At 43.8% G+C, this 24,629-nt stretch overlaps 2 protein-coding genes across 2 annotated transcripts in view; one reads left to right on the top strand and one right to left on the bottom strand.

Annotated features, from left to right (window-relative positions):
* Positions 1-24,629, bottom strand: part of GPLD1 (glycosylphosphatidylinositol specific phospholipase D1) — an 87,634-nt gene that overhangs the window by 38,900 nt on the left and 24,105 nt on the right. Inside the window, exons 3-7 of the mRNA XM_081247414.1 lie at positions 21,343-21,454; positions 11,528-11,601; positions 11,129-11,257; positions 10,618-10,700; positions 7,730-7,785 (exon numbers count right to left, since the gene is read on the bottom strand). Of these exons, the coding sequence (XP_081103540.1) occupies positions 7,730-7,785; positions 10,618-10,700; positions 11,129-11,154 (165 nt within the window). The 5' untranslated portion in view covers positions 11,155-11,257; positions 11,528-11,601; positions 21,343-21,454. The remainder of the gene's footprint in view (positions 1-7,729; positions 7,786-10,617; positions 10,701-11,128; positions 11,258-11,527; positions 11,602-21,342; positions 21,455-24,629) is intronic.
* ALDH5A1 (aldehyde dehydrogenase 5 family member A1) overlaps positions 15,452-24,629 on the top strand; it is a 28,068-nt gene continuing 18,890 nt past the window's right edge. Inside the window, exons 1-3 of the mRNA XM_081245510.1 lie at positions 15,452-15,860; positions 21,619-21,702; positions 23,886-24,056. Of these exons, the coding sequence (XP_081101636.1) occupies positions 15,534-15,860; positions 21,619-21,702; positions 23,886-24,056 (582 nt within the window). The 5' untranslated portion in view covers positions 15,452-15,533. The remainder of the gene's footprint in view (positions 15,861-21,618; positions 21,703-23,885; positions 24,057-24,629) is intronic.

The following is a 24,629-nucleotide window of genomic DNA, read 5'->3' as shown; positions in this document are numbered from 1 at the left end:
GTATTTTTAAGCTACAGAAATTAAAACAGTATATCAGAACCAAAAGAGACAGATCAATGAAACAGAATAAAGAGTAAAGAAACAAACTCAAGCATAGATAATAATTTAATGCATCATAGAGATGAATAAAAGACGGAGTAATCGACAGTTGTGTTAGCACAATCCGACAGTGAGTATTCCATTTTTGCAGGGAATCCATATTTAGCCTAGATGACGCTGACTTGAAGTTGACATTACCAATAACAGGTCACTGGATCACCATCATGCTTTATGTCAAAATGATACAAGATGACAGTGGAGAAAGGACAGCCTCTTCAATAAGTGGTGCTGGGAAAACTGGACAGGGACATGTAAAAGTATGAGATTAGATCACTCCCTAACACCATACACAAAAATAAGCTCAAAGACCTAAATGTAAGGCCAGAAACTATCAAACTATCAAACTCTTAGAGGAAAACACAGGCAGAACACTCTATGACATAAATCACAGCAAGATCCTTTTTGACCCATCTCCCAGAGAAAGGGAAATAAAAACAAAAATAAACAAATGGGACCTAATGAAACTTAAAAGCTTTTGCACAGCAAAGGAAACCATGAACAAGACCAAAGACAACCCTCAGAATGGGAGAAAATATTTGCAGATGAAGCAACTGACAAAGGATTAATCTCCAAAATTTATAAGCAGCTCATGCAGCTCAATAACAAAAAAGCAAACAACCCAATCCAAAAATGGGCAGAAGACCTAAATAGACATTTCTCCACAGAAGATATACAGACTGCCAACAAACACATGAAAGGATGCTCAACATCTTTACTCATTAGAGAAATGCAAATCAAAACTACAATGAGATATCATCTCACACCAGTCAGAATGGCCATCATCAAAAAATCTACAAACAATAAATGCTGGAGAGGGTGTGGAGAAAAGGGAACACTCTTGCACTGCTGGTGGGAATGTGAATTGCTACAGCCACTATGGAGAACAGTATGGAGGTTCCTTAAAAAACTACAAATAGAACTACCATATGACCCAGCAATCCCACTACTAGACATATACCCTGAGAAAACCATAATTCAAAAAGAGACATGTACCAAAATGTTCATTGCAGCTCTATTTACAATAGCCCGGAGATGGAAACAACCTAAGTGTCCATCATCGGATGAATGGATAAAGAAGATGTGGCACATATATACAATGGAATATTACTCAGCCATAAAAAGAAACGAAACTTAGCTATTTGTAATGAGGTGGATAGACCTAGAGTCTGTCATACAGAGTGAAGTAAGTCAGAAAGAGAAAGACAAATACCGTATGCTAACACATATATATATGGAATTAAAGAAAAAAATGTCATGAAGAACCTAGGGGTAAAACAGGAATAAAGACACAGACCTACTTGAGAATGGATTTGAGGATATGGGGAGGGGGAAGGGTAAGTTGTGACAAAGCGAGAGAGAGGCATGGACATATAAACACTACCAAATGTAAGGTAGATAGCTAGTGGGAAGCAGCCGCATAGCACAGGGAGATCAGATCGGTGCTATGTGATCGCCTGGAGGGGTGGGATAGGGAGGGTGGGAGAGAGGGAGACACAAAAGGGAAGGGATATGGGAACAGATGTATATGTATAACTGATTCACTTTGTTATAAAGCAGAAACTAACCATTGTGAAGCAATTATACTCCAATAAAGTTGTAAAAAAATGATACAAGATGAATTATAGAGTTAAATGTCAAAAATAGAGCCATGAAATTAAGACACATTTTAAGTAAATATTTGTTTAATCTCAGAGTGGGAATGATATTTCTAAGGAAAACATACAGGCAAAAACCACGAAAGATGACACACTTAACTACACAAAAATTTAAATGTTTCTGTATGGTTAAAAGCATCAGAAACAAATTTAAGAGAAAAATAAATAACCACAAGAATCACTTGACACATGACAGGCTACTATCTTTGATAAATAAGCCATTCTTCACATCAAGATTAGTATCATAATAGAAAAATGAGCAAAAGACACAGGCAAGGGCTTCCCTGGTGGCGCAGTGGTTAAGAATCCTCCTGCCAATGCAGGGGACATGGGTTCGAGCCCTGGTCTAGGAAGATCCCACATGCTGTGGAGCAAACTAAGCCCATGCACCACAACATGCCTAGAGCCCATGCTCCGAAACAGAGAAGCCACCGCAATGAGAAGCCTGCGCACCGCCGTGAAGAGCAGCCCCCGCTCGCCCCAATTAGAGAAAGCTCGCGTGCAGCAACGAAGACCCAAAGCAGCCAAAAATAAAATAAATTTATTTAAAAAAAGACATAGGCAATTCACAGAAGAGGCAATAGTCAATAGACACTTGAAATATATTTAACCTCATTAATAGTAAATCGATCATTTAAATGTCTATTAAACCAATAACAAAATACCATTTTCACATATGAAATCGGCAAAAATGAAAAAATAATTTTAAAAAGTAGGTCATAAAAGTGAATCCATTTTCAAATCTGAATATAAAGAAATTTCAATGAAATACATGAACAATTAAGGATATTAACCCTTTCTTGGTCATGTATGTCTTCCCTGTTTTTTCTTTCTTTTTTAAAATTTGTTTCTGGGCCAAGGGGATTCGACTAGCAGGGCCAGGGCTGAAGGGATTTGCCAGGTAATGGATCACATACAAGGAGATCTAGCGTGTAAGCATATATATTGAGGATGATGGAGGCCAGGTTTCTCACTGTTGGAGAAAGGAGGTAGAGATACACACATGGAGAAAGCTAGAATAAATCCTGTGCTGATGGGTTGGAACTGGAGATGTTTTTGTGTGAACTCAGGGTTTTAAATAGGTAAAGAGACAGACACAAAAGCCAACTTCAAGTGAAATCTGGGACAGTTTGAGCATCAAGATAAACAATGTTAGTAATGTGATATAAACCACTGAATAAAATCGGAATCCATGACTGTATACTCATATAAAGAAATAGATAAATGGGGAATAAGGAAAAGCTCTACCTTACAGCAGAATGCTAACTAATAAATGTAGAGGAATGATGGAATCAGAGAAACAATTTGGCAACTATCAAAATTATTTCAGGCAAGAATAAGCAACGGATGCTAAAAAGTTTGAGGAGAAACAGGATATTTACATTACTTCAATATATCTCCTCACAAAATATTTACTTACTAATTAATTTAAAAAGTAGAAAATATTTATTAACTTTCCAATATAAAAAGGTGGCAGACACTATCTTAACCAAGTGATAAAATTAACTTCAATAGGACTTCTGCTTCCAGAAGTGGGTGTACTTTTCCCTATTCTTCTTGCTAAATACAACTGAAACCCTGGACATTGTATACAGAACGAATGTAAGATGACTCAAAGGTGGTTGGTGATTGGTTAAGAAATTCAGGACCTGAAGAATAACAGTGGTGAGTTCTGTGGATTTTCTTTTTACTTCATATATCCCAAACTGGATAATGGGAAAGCCAGCCACCAAGAAACTCCAATGGGTATAGAGAGAACAAAACAATGCCACAACAAAAGCCTGCCCTCTCTAGCCACAGAACCAGGAAACAGACAGCCTAGCAAGACAAGACTTCTACACAATAACCTTTCTACTCCAGGTAAACATCACAGAAAAACCTGTGGCCCCACCCTTCCTCACCACCAGCTAAGGTCTAATGGGGAGCCTAGACTTGTCCCCTCACCAGGCTGCAGTAAGGTGCCCCAGCGCCCCAACTACCCAACTACAGTGGTATCAGAAAAGGCTAAGGAGGGAGCCAGGACTTTCATCCCTACCATCCTGCCCCCTACCCCTACACTTTGATGTCAGTGAGACCATGAGGAGAGCCTAGGCATCCAATCCCAAATGGCAGTAACAAGGAATCTCTCCCCATTCCCACTGGGGAGGGGGGCAGTGTCAGAAGAAGCCCAGGGGAAGTCAGGACATCCACCTTCAGCCAGCAATAAGAGGCCACCTCTGCCTTCTGACATCAGTAGAGGCCATGGTGAGGAGCAGCAATTAGACATTCCTACCCTCCTGGCCAGAGAGGCATCAGGGCAGGCCCAGTGGGGAACCTTGAATTCTAACCCCAGCTGGCAGTTAGGAGGCAGTGTCCTCTGACCCCTTCCCCGACCTGAGTGGTATCAAAAGAAGACAACTAAAACAGGAAGTTTAAATAAGATCCAGAGTCTCATAACCTAATACCTAAAATGTCCAGGTTTCAATCAAAGATCACTCATCATACCAAGAACTAGAAAGATGTCAAAAGGAATGAAAAGAGATAATTAGTAGATGCCAGCATTGAGATGGCAGAATTTTTTGAATTATCTGACAAATATTTTAAAGCAGCCATCATAAAAATGCTTCAGTAAACAATTACGAACACAGTTGAAACAAACAAAAGAGTCAAAGAAACAGAAGATATAAAGAAGAACTGAATGGAAATTATAGAACTGAAAAATATAATAGCTGAAATAAAAGTTCAGAAATGGTACAAGTTGACATCATGTGCCTTCTGGTAAGAGGCAATGAGAAGAATACAGCATCACTTCACTGGTCTATAATATTTCTGCCCCAAATAACCTGCAGGAGGATCTAATCATGAGGAACCATCAGACAAAACCAAATGAAGGTGCATTCTACAGAGTTACTGGACTATACTTTTTCAAACTATTGAGGACAATAAAGACAAGGTAGGCCTGAGGAACTGTTACATGTTGGAGGAGATCAGACAACTAAACACATGCTCCTGGAACCATAAAGTATATTGAGACAACTGGTGAAATTTGTAAGAGTCTGAGGATTGGGTGATAGTGTTATTTCAATGTTGATTTCTTGTTTGTGATTATTATACTGTAGTTATATAGATACAGATAGTAGTTATATATATGTATATATATGGTGTCCTTGTTTTTAGGAAATATAGTCCCTCCTTATCCATGATTTTGCTTTCCTTGGTTTCAGTTACCCATGGTTCAAAAATATTAAATGGAAAATTCCAGAAATAAAAAATTCATAGTTTTTAAATTGGGTGCCATTCTGAGTATCATGATGAAATCTCGAGCCATCCTGCTCTGTCTGCCTGGAACGTGAATCATCCCTTTGTCCAGTATATCCTGCCCATTTGTCTCCACTATTAGATCTACTATCAAGGTAGTGCAGTGCTTGGGTTCAAGTAGCTCTTATCTTTCTCAGTAATGGCCCCAAAGCACAAGAATAATGATGCTGGCAATTTGGATATGCTGAAGAGAAGCTGTAAAGTGCTTCCTTTAAGTGAAAAGGTGAACACTGTAGACTTAATAAGGGAAGAAAGTGTATGATGAGTTTGATATACAGAAGGAACTACTATACAGTAAGAACAAACCTTCTAGCCATGAAATTGTGAAGAAGGAAACGGAAATTTGTGCTAATTTTGCCGCTGCACCTCAAATTGTAAAAGTTACAGCCAGTGTGTGATTAAGTGCTTAGATAAAATGGAAAAGACATTAAATTTGTACAATATTTTGATAGAAAGACCATATTCACATAATTTTATTACAGTATATTGTTATAATTGTTCTACCTTATTATTAGTCATTGTTGTTTCTCTTACTGTGCCTAATTCATAAATTAAGCTTTATCATATGTATGAACATATGTATAGGAAAATACAGTATATATGAGGTTCGGTACTATCCACGGTTTCAGGCATCCACTGAAAGTCTTGGGATGTATCCCCCGAGGATGAGGGGAACTACTGTACACAAGGGTGTGTTGAAGGGTAATGATTACCACGTCAGCAACTAACTCTCAAATGGCTCAGGGGAAAATCAATACGTATACAGAGGCTCAAAAGGCAAATAGGATAAGTTATCGACAAGTGGGGAAATTGGGTAAAAGGCATACAGGAATTGTCTAATTTTTTCAACTCTTCTATCAGTTTTAAATTATTTCAAACTAAAAAGTTAACATAAGGAACTGGTTAAATGAATTATGGTACAGAAAAGTATGTAATGGTTTAAAATTATTCTGAAGATGTCTATTGATATGGACATGAACAGATATATATGACTATATCTCTGATATGGTCAATGACAAAAAAGGCAAGTTTACAAAATAATGCATAACTTAAAAAAAGAGAGAAAGTGCTAATAAATGCAGAGAAAATGCCTGGCATGATTTAAAGCAAAATGTTAACATTGGTTATTTCTAAGTTGTTTTTTTTTTTTTTTTACAATGAGTTTCTATTAGTTTTATAATCAGAAAAGATGAAATCATTGTTTTGATTTCCTGGTTAACATACAGCATTCTGTTTATTGTTGTAGAAAGAGAATAAAATCAGGGCAATAATGACCACCAATGTGAGGTACACTTGGTTCTTACAGTTCTTATAACTTAAGAAGCTGGTTTTCTCAGCTTTATGCATTAGTCTCTTATTAACTTGATTAGGGTAAGTCAAAGTCATTAAAATGTAGTCACCTCTGGATGTATCTCAGCAAATGATAATCCCAGAACCAACAAAACTCAGACCCTGAATGTGCAGGGCTTGCTGAGATACCGCCAGCCTGTGGGGGTCTGTCTGGCATCCTTTGGGTAACCTCCCTCTGTATCCTTTCACCAAACTGGACCAATGATTCCAGCAGTCACCAAAGAGCAGGTTTTAGTAGGGAGAAAGAGAAACTCCAAAGATTCCCACATATGGAGATATAAAATAGATCACCAATCCTTGGAAAGGGACTTTTTGACAACATGATAAAAGGTAAAGTAATCCCTATCTGTTTTCATAAGTTAAAAGGGGGAGGTGTGTGTCCTCAGGGCATTTCCAATGATGACATCAGTATTTGGATTAGGACCAATGCTGAGGGGAAGTATGTGTGTCCATTTAACATGCTTTAAGTTAGTGATAGGAGCTTGAATGCCTCTACTAGAAAATCACTCTGCTCAGGATTGATTGTTCACACCATGAATTAGATTCTTGCTTCTCCTCTTTCCTGTCGACTTTCTATCAGGGTCAAGGAAGATGACAATCAAATATAAATGCTGTTTTTTCTCCTAGAGGGCCTGTTAAATTGGTGAATAAGGAACTTGAAACTAATGACTAAAAGTGACTTATGGATGATGCTAGATTTCAGTTATGTTGTTGTTGTTTTTAACCATACTGATTTCCATACTGGATTGTCAAGACTCACTGGTTAATAATTTGATCCAATTCTGTCATGAGGGAATTTAACCACTTCTCTCAAAGGTAATATTTAAGAATCATCTTTGTCACAGTTTTATTTAGCTATAGAACTAGAAATAGTGTATAGGACCAGAATGGGTACAACTAATTTGAGGATGGTTAAAGGTGAGCCATCAGCTAGTCCTACCAAGAATACAGTAGGCAGAAAAATTGGAAGAATTATCTCAAGGCAATTTTTATACAGCACACAGAGATAAGAAGTGGAAAATAAATGGCTCATCGTAGGTATAACCTTTCTTTATAAGAACAAATAAGATTTAAATTTAAATGCTTTCAAATATTTTTCAAACTATCATTAATATAATTAAAATATTGCAATCATATTATTTAAATTATTATATATATTCAAGTTGTGCCAGAGGAGACATATACATTTAACCCCAAATATTAATGTTTTATAAAGACATATAAATGACTCTTAAAATTACTATTTCAATATCTGTTAGGACCTTTGTCTGTCACCTATGAGAGAAAGTTAATGACCAAGGAAGAAAAAAAAAAATCAAACTTCTTACCTCTTTGTAGTTAATAGTCCTATCCTGAAGGTGGAAAAACTCCAGAGCTCTGTGACCTGAGAGAAATGGATACATAAATCAATTAAGTTCAACTATAACAGAAAATAGAACTTCCTAGAGATCATTTTAAAAGGAAAATATATAATTTTGTGGTTGTAACTGTCAAAGAAGTGGGAAATGAAAGTTAACTTTGTACTAGTAATTTTCATTAGCTATAGATTCAAACAATATAGTTATAATACAAATCACAATTGCATGATGCTTTAATGTTTCTGCTTAACTAGCTCTTATGACCTTGGGTAAGTTAGTTAACCTCTCCAGGCCTCAGTTCCCACCTATGTAACATTAAGTAAATAATATCCACCTTACAGGTTTGTCAAGAGAAACAGAAAATAAATGCTAAGTGAGGAGCTCATGGCTGACACATGGCAGGAACTCAATAAACAGAAGTTGTCATCATCATATTTTGCTTCAGCAGCCCACTAGGGTAGATAAACCCAAGTAGGAAATACAATACAGGGCCTAAACCATGGACTGAATCAGTGTCGCTCAAGTGTTTCCTCATCACTGGACTACTTCAGAAGGACAAAAGTCTCAAAAAGCCACATGCTCCACCCACATGCCCACACCCTGAATCTCCTTAGAATCAATAGGAAGACAGAACACTAATTATATGAAGAGACATTTAAAGGCGATACCTTATTTCTACTGGAAGTCACATCCAATTTTTTTTTAATTCATACAACAAAAATATAGCTACTACCATATTATAAGCATTTATCCCATAAGAGAGACAAGGTCACAGCCCACAAATAACCTGTATATAGGATTCCAGTGATTTATAAACCCAAATCACTGAGTGAGGCCAATTCTAATCATTAACTCACATAAATGTCAACCATCCACACAGGCCCTACATAAGAGGTGAAAACAAGAACCAGGATATTTGTGAAATCTAAGTAATTAGTAAATAAATGTTGTTTTAATCGCCTTTTATATAAAAATATTCAGTGTGCAGATTAGGAGTTGCCTTCAATTATGTCCACATAAACATGTTTATTATTTTTATTACATGTTTTATATTGAGCATATATTAGATTAATATATATTAACATATTATTAGCACCTTTGTTTTGCAACTACTGAAGAACATAAGGAATTATCTGATTTTTAAAAACTTTTAGATTTCATGTCTAATTTTTAAAATCTAAAGATTAAAAACTTGAATATTCCCACTTATATTTGTTCCTCTTTGGCCCACTGCTATAATTTCAGCAATTTCATTTTCAGAGAACTTAGATGTGCAAAATAATTTAGAGTTCATTAAGAAGTTCAGCCCCCTCATTTTGCAGAAGAGGGAGAGAGAGAGAAAGTGAATTGTTCAGAGTCACCCATGTAGTTTACAGCAGAGCTGGTACTAGAACCTAGGTCCAATTTCCTTTTCCACTGTCTCCTGACTCCCTTTTAGCAATAGATGTTTGGGTTTTATAATAATTTTATTTTATTTATTTATTTTCGGCTGCATTGGGTCTTTGTTGCTCGCGTGGGTTTTTCTCTAGTTGCCGTGAGTGGAGGCTACTCTTCGCTGCGGTGCGCGGGCTGCGGAGCACAGGCTCTAGGCGCGCGGGCTCTAGAGTGCAAGCTCAGTAGTTGGGGTGCACAGACTTAGTTGCTCCGCGGCATGTGAGATCTTCCCAGACCAGAGCTCGGACCTGCGTCCCCTGCAATGGCAGGCAGATTCTTAACCACTGCGCCACCAGGGAAGCCCAGCGATAGCTGTTTAACGGAAAGAACCTTGGACCAGCTGTCAGGATATGTAATTCTTGACCAGGTCACTAACAAGTGAGCTGTGAAAACTCCCTGGGATCAGTTTCCTCTAGCTGTAAAATAAAGGAACTGGACTCAGTGACCTCGAGTGTCCTTTCAGATCACAGAATTCTGTGATAATATAGTTCTTGCTCAGCTGAGCTCAATATTCTAGGTCTGTTTTGCATTGATAAATTTTCATATTTTATTTGTAACCTTGTTCTGTTTTGAATCTTCTGGAAGTAGCATAACTATAAAGTATTGTTATTGTTTTTATCTAAAGAGTTAAAAAACATTACAAATACATTGTGTCCAAGAAACAACTTTGGCCTCTCCCATTGCGGAGCACAGGCTCCGGACGCGCAGGCCCAGCAGCCATGGCCCACGGGCCCAGCCTCTCCGCGGCATGTGGGATCCTCCTGGACCGGGGCACGAACCCGCATCCCCCACATCGGCAGGCGGACTCTCAACCACTGTGCCACCAGGGGAGCCCAGAAACAACTTTTTGTGTTACCATTTACCTATATCCGGGTAACTCAGCCTTCGCCCGAGCTCAGAGGCACTAGCTTGCTGTACTCCTGTGTTCCCCAAATCCTGCCATCATTCTGGGCATTTCTAGTGCCAGGGACCATTCCTTGCCCTCCTTAAAGCCAACCATCTTTAAAGCCACTTGACTCAGGGGACCCACTCCCGTGGCCACACAGGGTCCTTTACATATACTTGGAAATGTAAAAACAAGCATACATTCCTCACTCCTACCATACTCCACCCGTCTTTCTCCTCTCCCACTCTCAGTTCTTCTGCTTCGTGGGAACCCCTAGTTTATCCAGTTCCTATTTCCCCACGCGGAGAAACAGCCAGGGACCCAATGACCAAAGAGGCTTCCTGTTCCTCCACGGACCTCACCCCAGCAGTCAATCCCCAATCCTGGACGACTCCATCTCTGGCTTTTTCTTCTCCACTGCCCCACGGCTCAGTGCAGCAGGGAAACTATCAATACACGGGTTAGACTTTAAATCCCTTCCTTAACATTTCTGACAGGTATACTGTCCTTAATACCATGACAAGGGGTCGGCACTTACCTATTTCTATGTGTGTTGAAATGCCACACGGTGAACTTCTCGGGCAGAGGGAGCCCAGTGCCATCAGCACTCCTGACCAGAATCTGAAAGCAGACATGCTCTCATTACCCCCTGCTCCTATGGTGACGAGAAATGCTCAGAGCTGCAGCAGCACGGAGTCTGAAATCCTGGCCCAGACCCACTGCTCTCCCGCTAAGCAGGTCACTGACACGGGAAACCCAGCCTCATTTCAAAATATCATTTTCCAGTGAAGTCAACTGTTTAACTACTGCTTAACTTCACCAGAACAGCAAACAAACTCCACCTGGGAAAGAAAAAAGCGATAAACTGAAAACTAAATGCCTCCAGGTGGTGCATTCCCATCTTCTGACCCCGGTTTCCCCTGGACTTCTTTTTAACATGAAATCTGGACGGAGACACAGGCAAAGTTGTCTCCAAATATTCTTCGCTTTCTTAAAAAAAAAACCACTCACCTGTCTCTATTGATAATCAGTATATTGGACCACCTCACCTTACAAGAGCCGATTTCTCTTGCATCTTTCCACACGTACATCTGGTTACCGTTTCCTTAGCCTCTGAAGCCACAAGGGCTGGGAAAGCTTTTATGATGATCAGCTGGAACCAACTTCTCTTTCAGTATCTGCCAACAAATTATGACACTTGTGTGGGATTGATTACACAACAGCAACCACTCCTGGTCTTTTTATCTCTGGCTATTCTTATAGGGCTTATCTAGAGCTTGCTGCCTGGTCAGATTCCTGCAGCCGGAACAAAGAAGCCGATACCACTGTCGGTAGGTGGGGAGTGGAGGGGCAAGTGGGGAGAGACAGATTTAGGACCAAGAAAGGAGAATTCAGAAAATGCTAGGCTCAGAATACACCTGACAAAGTATCCAATCTATAGCACTTACCCCATGGGAAACATTAGGTTTAACTCTTCATAGAAATGATGGTGATCTTAAAGCTCGAATTATGCATATTATACCTTAAAAACAAGAGAGGAGATTTTAAAAGAGTGGGAGGACACGGTATTCCTTCTCAGGTTAGCCAAATGGAAGAGGAGAATAGAAGATGGGATGATTTGAGACCCTTAAGTGTCTGCCAAGTTTCCTCTGTAACCTTAACTCTGCATCTGCAAAGTCCCAAGGAAAGGAATCCTAGAGCTCTCCCTCACCCCTGAGGGCATGAGGCCCTGATGCTCCTGTTTGTAGGTCAGAGGCCAGAAGCTGATGTGTCTTGTTTGGCAAATAGGGTGTTTTATAAATTTAGGCCCACTTTTTTTTTAATGGGGAACATCCACATAGAAACCTAGACTCCTAGCCCTCTTTAAAAAAGCAAAACAAAAAACTGGCTACATGAACTGACATTCCCATGTGATGTGACCATCAGCTGGAGCTGAAGAGCCAGCAGTCTCCCCTCCACAGACAGAGGGTGCCCTCCCCACGTCCTCCAGCCCTCACCACACACACAACGTGTACAGGTTGCCATGCCCCTCTGGCCATCAGAGGCCATGGAGTATGCTCCCATCTCACTCCGGGCTTTCCAAAGCCTGCAAGTGAGGGGGAGGCAATTATAACTTAGGGCTCTGGTAAGCCCAGAAGACCCAGGAGTATTCAATGAATGACAACAGTAAAGGGTTGCAAAGGGTCGACAGGGAAAATGTAACACTGCCTGAAGACAATATCTAATCAGGTTTACTACAACAAACCTATCCAAAGAGCACCAGAGAAAGAAATGGGTTCAGGGTTCGGTAACTAAGCCATATTAATGCCAAATTTCTCATTACATATATTTTTTGTGTTTAAGATTTAGAATGACTTAATTTTAGGTATGTAATAGAATAGGAGGGAATTATTTGCTTAGGCAGTACAGTGTGATGGTTATGAGATAGGGCCTTTGTAGGACAATGCTGCTTGTAACAAAGATAGGACTTTTAAAGGAAAGTTAAAATAGAGCTGGCAATATTAAGAAAACTACCTGACAAAGGTGTATGGAATTGTTTTTCTTTCTACCCCACGCCCTCTTTTCCTAATACAGGTGGCTTTGTTATAAAATAGACATCATGAGTCTACCATTTAGAGCTTTTCTGGAAATAGAGACACAAGCTGAGAAGTAAACATGCAGGTATATTAAGGAATGAGTGGGGAGATACAGGCTTGAGAGCCACAAGGCCTTAGGTTTCATTTGGGCCCCTGTTCTGCTACCTTCTATTGGGGTGACCTTGGGCAAGTTACTAAAAGTTTCTTTGCCTCAGTTTTCTTACTTATAAAATTATCCATAAAAATGGGGATAATAATAATGCCTACCATATAGGGTTGCCGTGAAGATCAAATGAGTATATAGGTAACATGATTAAAAGAGACTGGTATAGGGCTTCCCTGGTGGCACAGTGGTTGAGAGTCCGCCTGCCGATGCAGGGGACACGGGTTCGTGCCCCCGTCCGGGAAGATCCCACATGCCGCGAAGCGGCTGGGCCCGTGAGCCATGGCCGCTGAGCCTGCACATCCGGAGCCTGTGCTCCGCAACGGGAGAGACCACAACAGTGAAAGGCCCATGTACCGCAAAAAAAAAAAAAAAAAGAGACTGGTATACAGTAAGTGTTCAATGAATGTTAACTATTATCATTCAAAAGAAATGTTCCCTTTCTAAAAGATACACCTCAGACTTCTATTGAGTAACTATATTCCTTATTGAATTTAAAAATAAAAACTTTACACTCAGATATACAGCAATATACATTTTATAACAGTTTCGATTGGTGTATGAAACCAACACAGGGTAGGACTTTTGAAGTGAAGGTGGGTCTCCTTGTGCAGTTAAATGAGATACAATTTTGAGGTCCAGACACTTTTGAGATAAAGCAGACAATTTCAACTCGCTTCTGCACAGTCTAATACGTTGCTGTCATCATAGTGCCCTTATAGTGAATGGAAGAGAGGATAGAGAAAGTGAGAATTAGAGGTGGAGGTGCTCAGGGGAAAGGAAGAAAGGCCCCTGTCACCTGGTGGTCTTATCCTTTTGAGCCCTGGTGAACACAACCGGCCAGCTCTGGGCGGGCCTAGAAACAAGCCTGGAACCAGGAGGGAATTTTTCCCACTCTAAATGGGAACTTGCGAAGAGCACAGAACAGTGACTTGGGGAGGAGGGCAGGGGACATGGTGCATTTCCTAGGCCCTGGGCACTTTTGCCTTGGTTGGGGTCGGGGGGACGGTCCCTTCCTTCATAAAAATAAACACATTTTTTAAAAATCACATTTTACATCTGCACTGGTATAAAAGTTAATATCTTAATACTGAACGTAAAAGCTTATTTTTTTATTCTGATTTTATAAGAAGGTCAACATTTTTGTGTTCCCCTAAAAGTCCTATGGGCCCTAGGCAGAGTGGGCACCGTTTGAAATAGAACCTTGAAAAAATAAGCAGAGTAATTTTGGATCGAGAGAGGCAGCCACAGCAGACTTCACTTTTCTAGGACTTAGTTTTTGCTCAGCAGAATGGATTTCCCCAACCCTTAGAAATCAACTATCCGTAGAGCTCCCTCTGCAGGCAGCAGGTGGAAGCACACCAGCTCCCCGGTCCCGAATGGGATACCCAACCAGCTGTGGTCTCCATCAGGACTGCCTCTCACCTCCCAATTTCTTCAATAGAATACAGAACCAAAAAGTGAACCCACTCACACAAAAGATTAAACTCTAATTAAGTGCTATTCCCATGTCTGCCAAATGTGACGGACTCCAGACTGAGTGACAGTGACTCAGCAAAAACCGAAGTCAAAATATAAAGTACCGCCTCAGCCTTTTGCAAATAGAAATCTAGAAAAGGTGAAGAGCCCACAGGCTCTGCAAAAGTCAGCAAGAGACTCTGCACTCAGGAGAAACACAGAAGGGGAGTTTTTTGAGACTAGTGATCCAATCAACGCCTAGAGTTAGGCTTCATTTGAATCCACAAATTCCGAGTACAGGCCTGCTATTTTTATTTTTATCCTTATTGAAGTTGAGGCTTCCTTGCTACTTCCAGGGTTTTAGGCCAAGTGTAATTGTGATTATACCTCGGTTGATTGATTTTGACAAAATGGTCCCACTGACTTGTAGGTGTCCTAACTTTAGTCTTACTAGTTGTTTGAACTAGCATGGCTTTGAACACTGCTGAATTTAACGTACTGAGCATTATGTTAAATCACAACAAACCTTTGGGGGTAGGTATTGTTCCATTCTACAAAGGAGATGAAGGAGGTTAAATAACTTGTAGAAGGTCACACAGCTTGCCAACAACAGATTCTGAGCTTAGATCCAAGTCTGTTCGTCTCCAAAGGCGCTTATATCATGGGCACCTCTGCTTGCTCCCAGTTAATGGACAGAACACTTAGACACCCACCCAGAAAAGCATCCAGGCAGCAGAACGGTGGACCACACTGCATCCCCTCGGAGAACCCTCGCCCCAAATCCTAAGTGCACAGGAGCTATGGCAATAAAGAATCGTGATTATGTCCTTAGAAGCTGGGGCAGACACCAACATATCCATGGGCCAAGCACAAATTCCGGTGGCGGGGGAATACCGGTTTGGGGGAGTGGTGGAGAGAGGAAGCGGTTCTCTTGCAGCGGTTGAGGAGCTAAGGAAAAGTTAGACAAACGAGAGGGACAAAGGTGACGGCACGGCGGTCCTCAGGTGCCTCTCCCAGCGACCCTTCCCAGGTTGCGCAGGAAGCCAAGCCGGCCGGCGCTCAGGGTTAAGGTCTAGAGTGCGCGGAGATGCAGAGCGAAGAGCGCGGGGAGAGGGCGCTGCTCCGCCTCTCGGCCACCTTCAGCCCGCGTCCGCCGCCACCCGGCGCGTCCCCGCCGCCGCCGCCTGGATCCCTGCACTCGGGTGCGCACGCTCGCTTGCCTGCTGCCTGCTTCCTGCCGCCGCCGCCGCCTGGGCCATGGCGACCTGTTTTCGGCTGCGGAGCTGCCTGGCCCTGCACCTCCCGCGGACGCCTCCCAGCCGGGTCCTCCGCCCCCGCGCCGACTACGCAGTGGCCCGGATTCGCGGCTACGCCCGGGGCCCGGCGGGCCTTTCCTCAACCCTGCTGCGCACCGACGGCTTCGTGGGCGGCAGCTGGCTCTCGGCCGCCGCCACCTTCCCGGTGCACGACCCGGCCAGCGGCGCCGAGCTGGGCTTGGTGGCCGACTGCGGGGTACCCGAGGCCCGCGCCGCCGTGCGTGCCGCCTACGAGGCTTTCTGCAGCTGGAGGGGGGTCTCGGCCAAGGTGAGTGCGCGCCAGGTCCAGGGGTCGATCGGGCTTCGCCCTCTAGTGAAACCAGCTGTCACCTCCCCCTCCCCAGTGCTCCGGGATACACCACGCGGAAAGTCATGGTAACAAGAAAAGAGATGGCCAACAAATCCGTTTGGAGCGTCGGCTTTGTGCCAAGCCCTGTGCCGACGCTAGGGAGCACAGCCCCGGCCTCAAGCCTCATAAAGTATCCAGTAGGTGATGCAGAACACCAACATGCAATTACAAACTAGCGGTCCGGTGCGTGCGTGCGTGTATGTGTGTTGGGGGTGGAGGGCGGGAAGGGTCAGGGAAGGTGAGAGCACGAGTGACTTCAGAGCATCTGAAGCACCTCCCCGGCTGCTTCAGTGGTCCACGAGGAGGCTGGTAGTGAGTGCCCCGGGCTCAAGTCACGGACTCGGCCATGGAGAGAACTGGGGAAAAGAATCGAGCAGGGGAAGGGACCAGTCTCCAGGTTTGGGGCCTGATTAGAGAGCTCCATCCATTAACTGACATAGAGAATAGTGGAGAATTGGGGGTGCGGGATGGGGGCTGTTAGAGCATTTATTATGTGATAACTGGAGTCAGCCCAGTGACTGTCCACCACCCAGTGGAGTCAGTGAAGTGCCTGTCCACCCTGTCCTTCAGCATCCTCCCTCTGAAGGAAGATACAAATCCAGCAATAAGGTCCAAGTACCCGAGGGAGTCATAGCTTTCATTCATCCATTAGATATTGTCTGGGCAACTGCTATGCCACGCACTGTGGGAGGTGCTTGCGATACAGCAATCAACAAAAGAAAGATTCCTGCCCTCTTGGAGTTCACTTGGGGGTGAGGGGTGGGAGGGGAGTTCTAACCTGTAAACAAAACATAGCTCAACAAATATGTTAGAAGTGATGGATGCTATGAGGGAAAAAAAGGTAGAGAAGGGAGGCTAAGAGGATCAGAGGCCAGAGAAAAGGGGCAAGATGCAAAATAAGTAGTGTGGGCAGGTGTATTGGCTTGCTAGGGCCGCTATAAGAGTAAACAGACTAGGTGGTTTAAACAATAGGAATTTCTGGTCTCAAAGTTCTGGAAGCTAGAAATCTGCTTTCTAAGTGTGGGCAGGGTTGGTTTCTTCTGAGGCCCCTCTCTCTGGCTTGTAGATGGCCGTCGTCCCCCATCTTCACATGCTTCTGCCTCTGAACTTGTCAGTGTCCTAGTCTCTTCTTGTGAAGACACGAGTTATATTGGGTTAGGATCCACCCTAATGACCTCATTTAACCTTTAAAAACTCTTTCGGGCTTCCCTGGTGGCGCAGTGGTTGAGAGTCCGCCTGCCGATGCAGGGGACATGGGTTTGTGCCCCGGTCCAGGAGGATCCCACATGCGGCGGAGCGGTTGGGCCCGTGAGCCATGGCCGCTGAGCCTGTGCTCCGCAACGGGAGAGGCCACAACAGTGAGAGGCCCGCGTACCGCAAAAAACAAACAAAAAAAACCTCTTTCAAGACCCTATCTCCAAATGCAGTCACATTCTGAGGTACTGGGGGGTTATATGAATTGGGGGGGACCCTGTAACATCAGGGTAGGCCTCATTGAGGACATGAGACACAAAGACCAAAGGAGGCAAGGGAATTCAGCTGGAGCAAAAATCCTGAGTCAGGGGCATGGCTGACACAGGTGTAGATCAGCAAGGAAGCCCGTGTGCTGAGGGAACTAACGTGGGGGGAGAGTCTAGGGGGAGGGTGCTGGAGCCAGTGGGCTACGGAGCTATTTTAAGGACTGAGTGGGGTTTTACTGCGAGTGAGGCGCGGCTCCATTTCAAAGGTTTCAGTCTATTCACAGTGTGGAGAATAGGCTTGAAGGGGGGGCAATGGTGGAAGCCCAGAGGGCTAGGAGGCAGTGGCAGTGATTCATGTGGGAGATGCTGATGGGCCTGCACTAGGGTGGGAGCCGTGCAGGCGGTGAGGAGTGTTCTGATAAAGGATACATTTCGAAGGTAGAGGCAACTGCATTCCCTGACAGATGATTACAGACGAGGTGGGAGAGAAAAACAGGATGGAATGATGACCCCAGGGCTTCTGGCCAGAGCCACTGGAAGGAAGGAGTAACTATCCAGAGACGGGAAGGGGGTGAGAGGAGCAGCACTGGGGCGAGACGTCGGAGCTCAGCTTTGGACACATTGAGTCTGAGATGTTGTTAGTCACCAAGTGAGGGTGTTAAGTAGGATGTTAGCTACGTGAGTCAGGAGAGGGAGGCCTGAACTAGAGACAACACGCATAGCGCTTACAGCTGTGGGAGTGGGGAGCTTACAGGAAGGGTGGGCGTCGAGGCTGAGCCCTGGGCCCTCTGCCGTTGTTTGGGAGCCGCACCGGGGCCCGCAGCCTCAAGCCTGCCGTGCAGGGGTGTTACAGTGCCCTGGAGCTCTTCCAGGTGCAGTCAGGTGGTCTTCCCTGAGGCTTCCTGAAAGGACCTTGGAGCATCTTACTAAGGAAGTGGTGAGACCAGCTAAGGAAGCTGGGTCCACCTCTGCAGCTTGGACGGTGGGGCGCAAACGCAGCTTGTAAGGCAGCTTTCTTGCCCCGAGGCCTCTGCTGCTCGCCCCGCTACCCGCCCCCCAGCTATTTTCTGCCTTCCTCTCTAGGCCCACTCACGTCCCACCATTCCTGGGGTCTGGCTCGTGTATTATGTCTGCCGTGGCGCCCGTTGGACCACACAGCCTTCCGTGTCTCTCCCCTGAACCTGTAGCACGGCCCGTACCCTGGTCTCGCCCCTCCCCTTGACACCTTTTGCATTACTTCACGTCTTTCTTTTCACGCGTTTTATGCCCTTTCTCCACCTTGTGAACTCCTGGAGGAGTTCAGGGGAAGACGGTTACTGACGCGTCTACTGACCGCCTCACAAGCTGATGCATTACTTTCTTGGGGCCTGCTGCAACAAATCACCCCAAACTCAGGGACTTAACAAAACGCAACACCACAAACTTATTCTTACAGTTCTGGAGGTCAGAAGTCCAAAACGGGTTTGCAGGGCTGCATTCCTTCAGGAACTCTAGGGCTTTCCTTGCCTTTTCCAGATTCTAGAAGCCGCCCGCAGTCTGTAGTCTGTGGCCCCGGAGCACTCCAACCTCTACTTCTGTATCACATCGCGCACTCTGCCTCTGACCTGCCTCTCTCCCTCTTATAGCCATCCTTGTTGGTTACACTGGGCCCACCTGGGTAATTCAGGATCATCTCCTTACCGCAAGGTCCTGTACTTAATCACGTAGGCAGAATCCCTTCTGCCTTGTAAAGTAATATGTTCACAGGTTCCAAGGATTAGGATGAGGACCTCTTTGAGGGCCGTTATTGTGCCTTCCACAGCTGAGTGCTGTTCTTGGTGCTTCACGTGCATCTTGTTTAGTCCTTTCAATGGCCCTGTGAGGTAGATAGTCGAGCCATGCTGTGCGTGAGGAAACTGGCTTACAGAGGCTCCTGGTTCTGTAACTTCACTCTTGCTCAAGTGGAGGGCCTGGGATTTGAGCCCCACATTACTCCATCTACCACCAGCCTCCCCAGCCCCCTGTCTGAGTCCTGCACACTTACTCAGCTCCTTACAAAGGCTGGAGTAGTTTCCTGGGGCTGGCGTCACAGAGTACCACAAACTTGGTGGTTTAAACCACAGAAATGTGTCACCTCAGTTCCAGAGGCAAGAAGCCTGAAATCAAGGTGTCGGCAGGGTTGGTTCGTTCTGAGGGCTCTGAGGGAAGGAACGGTTCCAGGTCTCTCTCCTTGGCTTATAGATGGCCATCTTCTCCCTGTGTCATCTTTCTTCTGTGCGTGCTTCTTTCTTGTCCAAATTTCCCTTTTATAAGGACATCAGTCATAGTGGGTTAGGGCCCATCCCGATGACCTTGTCTTAACTTGATGACCTCTATCAAGACCCCATCTCCAAACAAGGCCCATCCTGATGACCTTGTCTTCACTTGATGACCTGTGTCAAGACCCCATCTCCCCATCTCTGAGGTGCTGGGAATTGGGACTCCAACACACCTTTTTTGGGCAGGCACAACTAACCCATAACACGGGCTGTGCACACTGAGGGCAATTTGTGGCCTCTGCTGGTTTCTGTGTTCCGACTGGACCTTGGGTTTTCTTCCAGCAAGCAGAATCTGCTTTTTAGTCTTACCATTCTCATGCTGTTCCATGGTCTTCTCTCATCCTCTCTCAGACTATGTGTGGCGCTCTATTCCTTGCAGACCATTTACTCACATTTCTTTTTTTTCTCTAAGCCAGGCCTCCTAGATTTCAGTCTCTCCTTTCTTACCCAGAATAAGTCACAGCACACAGGCCCACAGTCATCAGATTCTTAACCAGTATTGCACAGAGTGAGGGTGAAATTACTGTAGTAATACTGTTTTAAGAGCTGTCAATGCCTGTTTTCTGGGGGTTTGAGATTCAGAAGACTTCATCTCAACAACACCCTTGAGAGCTAAGATAATGAAGCTTATTAGCTTATCCAAAATAGGGAAGGGAAAGAACCCAGAGAAAGATGGTTAGTGGTGTTTACAGTCTCAGGCTCCCCGCTCATGAGTGGAATGAGAAAATAATTTAAATCTTAACACCTGCTGGATGGATTAGGCTGACAGACTAACAAACCAGGTTTGCTCGTTGCTGTGGGCAACCTTTCAGGCAGGTAGGAATAAACCAAAGATTCTCCTTTGCTTCGATACACCTGTTTGGATGCAGGAAGCCAGAGCTCGGGGGCACATCTTCCTTCGGGGCACCTCTGTGTGGCCTGGTTGACCTGGATTCTCTGGGCCCTCTTTTTATGGTTTTATATGAGTTCCTTTAAAAAATTTTTTTAAGAAACCATTTCTTCCATAATATACTTAATAATCCAATTTATTCATTCATCCTTTTATCTTTGGAAATTTAAAAAATTGTGATAAAATGTACATAACATAAAATTTACCATTTTAGCCATTTGCAAGTGTACCGTTCAGTGGCATCAAGTACATCCACGGTGTTGTGCCTGGGCCCTCTTCTTAAGTGTGCAAAACCCCTTCAGATGCCTTACACACCCTGCAACCTCCACCCCAGTCTGTAGGACAAATTTAACTAGCCAGTGAGTCGTTAAAATAAAGAACTATACTTGAGGACATTGTGTTGAGTGAAATAAGCCAGTCACGGGACAAAGGCTGTATGATTCTACCTATATAAGGTACCTAGCGTAGTCAAGTTCATAGAGACAGAAAGTAGAATCGTGGTTGTCAGAGGCTGCGGGGAGTGGAGAGTTGTTGTTTAACAGGTAGAGTCTCTGTTCTGCAAGATGAAAAGTATTCTGGAGATGGACGGTGGTGATTGTTGCACAACACTGTGAATGTGCTTAATGCCACTGAACTGCATAGTTAAAAATGATTAAGATGGCAAATTTTATGTGTATTTCACTGCAATTAAACATAACTTTTTAAAAAAAGGAACTATACCTTAGTGTGGTGAAATTCAAGTTATTCATATTTACCATAAATAATAACAGCTGTTCCACAGACCTTTTGTCTCACCATTTATGACTCCGCACACCTTGTTAGATGCAACTTGAAATTGGATCTTTGTTAGCACTTATCAAAGAACACCTGAAACAAATATAATGTATGTCAATTATACCTCAATTAAAAAAGGTCAATGTATGTCTCCCCAAGAATGAGACCACACAGCAAATATTTTAGGAAACTGAAGACTATTTAATAGTCTCTCTTACACTTGGCATTTTACTATTTATTTTTTAATTCTTTTTCAGGAGAGGAGTTCTTTACTTCGGAAATGGTATGACTTAATGATGCAAAATAAGGATGACCTTGCCAAGATAATCACAGCTGAAAGTGTAAGTTCAGGACCCTAACTTACTACCTGAAGAAATTGCCTAGGAATTCTTAGACTGAAGCATGGGGAAGCCTCTAACTTCAGTGCTGTAGCTAAAGAAAAGGTGAATTCCTTGCCTAATGATCAGATATCAGCTAATTCTTATTTTGGGCACAAAATTAAGTCAGGCACGCCTATTTAATAATATGCAAGAAATAGATTTAGAGTGGAACTGTGTGAATACTGCTTTTCCACCATTCCAGGTTTTTAGCATGTGACTGCTTTGATTGATTTTTCATGTTGTTTTTGTACATTTTCAAAGGTACCAGTTTTTTGGTTGCTCTAATAAATTACTTTCCACCGTTCACAATATTTAGAAGATGTTAGAAGGAAAAAAAATTGAAGAGGCAGTTCTAGGTGCCTCCTCCTAATTGTAAACACATTGAGAATGCAAATGATGATTGTGGCTCAGGGCAGAACCGTTAGGTGTCATTTCGGGGGACTCCAAGGAGCCTGGTCCTTTATGTCTCAGCGCAGAAACAATTCAACGAGAGGCAGAGTGATAGATAGGAAGTGATTTAGGACTTCCCTGGTGGCGCAGTGGTTAAGAATCCACCTGCCAATGCAGGGGACACGGGGTCGAGCCCTGGTCCGGGAAGATCCCACATGCCGCAGAACAACTAACCCCGTGCGCCACAAGTACTGAGCCTGCACTCTAGAGCCCACGTGCCACAACTACTGAAGCCCATGCGCCTAGAGCCTGTGCTCTGCAGCGAGAAGCCACGGCAATGAGAAGCCCATGCACCACAACGAAGAGCAGCCCCCGCTCACCTCAACTAGAGAAAGCCCGTGTGCAGCAACAAAGACCCAACACAACCATAAAAAAATAAATAAATTTTTTTTTAAGTGATTTAATAGGTTGCTTGTGAGGCTTACAAGCGGGCAGGCAAGCATTGCGCTGCCCCAAGTACTTAGTGGGTTACATTTTTATAATCAAAGGAAGAGAGGGGAGGGGAGGAGACAGTCTTTGTCTTTCTTGAGTAGGTATCACATTTCCATCATCGGCTCCGCCTCCACTTTGGGTTTTTTGTCCCTACATGGTCAGGCCAGGATTGTCGTGGCACTTTGGAAAAATTATTTCAGGTCTCACTACAATGAGGGTCTTTCACTTTGAAATGTCCTTTCCATAAATGATTTTTTTGTGTGCGCAGAGCATGTGCTGGGGGTCATTAACTTGATGATACCACCAGGCAGGTTGTAGGTCTCATGCCACCATTGTTTTATTGTTTGGGGGCATGTCTCATGCTTCTGTTGTATGATTTTGTTGCTAATCAAGTTAGCTTGATTTTGTTGTTAAGCAAGCCAACCTGGCTTTGATGCTAAGCGACTTGTTCGGCTTTATGAGTCAAGCAAGCCCACATTGTTTCAGGATTTTCCCATTACTTTCCTGAGTGATCATTAACCTTACTGTGATCTCCCAAAGCCCCCCAAAGTCCCTCTCTATCTACAGTCCCCTAATGGGGTTTCTAAGCTTACTATTTGATTATCCTACTCAACTATCAGCCTGGCAGGCTTCCTTCCATCCCCATTTGTGATTCTGCTTTCTAAGACTCACACGGAGGTTAGTGTTGACTTAAAATATATTCACAACCTAAAAGTTGAGAGTTTAGTTTCATTCGGCGGGAATTTTTAGGACCTCAAGCCCAGGAGGCGGCATCTCAAGTAACCCTGAGAGAACTGCTCTGAGGAGGTGAAGTGCAGAGCCAGGTTATACAGAAGTTTTGCAACAAAGAGCAGGTCGTCTGAATGTCAAAAGATTACTGTAAAGAAAACCAGATCCCAAGTTAAGGAATTGAGTGCTTTTCTTTGTATGGGAAGATGCAAGAGTCTGGGCTCACTGAACTCATTCCTTTGATGTGCACCTCAGCTCTCTGGGGCCAGTATCCTGCGTTTTCACATCCTGAGTTCACTCAGGGCTCACCAGCTCACATGGGAGGGCTGCAAATCGCTGATGACTGTGACATCCTTTGTTTACTGATGTGGCAGGAAATATTCCATTTCTCATTAGAAATCTCTCAACTACCCTGTGCGTTTTGTAACGGGAGACTTTTCTGCTCTGCTTGCATCCTTGAAGAATTTAGAAACTCAGAATCATGTTTTCGTTATTAGAAGGTAATGAGTGTGTCCTTTTCTGATTTAATTTAGGGAAAGCCACTAAAGGAGGCACAGGGAGAAATTCTCTATTCTGCAAATTTCCTGGAGTGGTTTTCAGAGGAAGCCCGCCGCGTTTACGGAGACATTATCTACACCCCAGCAAAAGAAAAACGGGCCCTGGTCCTCAAGCAGCCCCTCGGTGTGGCCGCAGTCATCACCCCAGTATGTGGCAGTATCTGCAAGATCCTAGGGGAGGAGGTTGAGTGGGGTTTGAGCAGGTGTGCTCGTCCTGTTAGCTCTGTTACCTGTTCTTGGCTTCCTGATGCCATTGCTGCATGTGGAGGTGTGTTTCCTGGTCCTCTGCGATAGGTGTGAGAGGTGTGGTGGTGGCCAGGGGGCGTTTCTAATGCCTGCAGAAGGGGGATGACCCACTGGAGGACCCAGGGGCTCCTCTGACTTAGCATAAAGGCTTCTTCTTGGCACTGCCTAGTACATCTAAAAAGATCTTCTGGTATTTATCATGTTTTAAAAAGACTTAAGATTTGACAATTTTTAAATGTGCTATAGTTTTGAGAAAATTTTATGCTTAATTTATGGTTATCATCAACAGCAAAGTACTTATGTATCTACCAGCAGGCACTGGGCCAGGTTCTGAAAGTAAAAAGGCTAAAAAATAAGATATTGTGTCTGCCTGGAGAGGGCTGCAGTATACTTGTGGGGCACCCAGCTTTCTCTACATGAACTGCCTTTCTTGGGTCCACCTTCTAGATCCCATATTAACTTCTCTACAATGTC

The sequence above is a fragment of the Mesoplodon bidens genome (genome assembly GCF_964165515.1).
Source record: "Mesoplodon bidens genome assembly, chromosome: 10".
NCBI classification, from domain to species: domain Eukaryota; kingdom Metazoa; phylum Chordata; class Mammalia; order Artiodactyla; family Ziphiidae; genus Mesoplodon; species Mesoplodon bidens.
The sequence above is the reverse complement of the archived record's forward strand: the minus strand, read 5'-3'. Positions and strand labels throughout refer to the sequence as shown.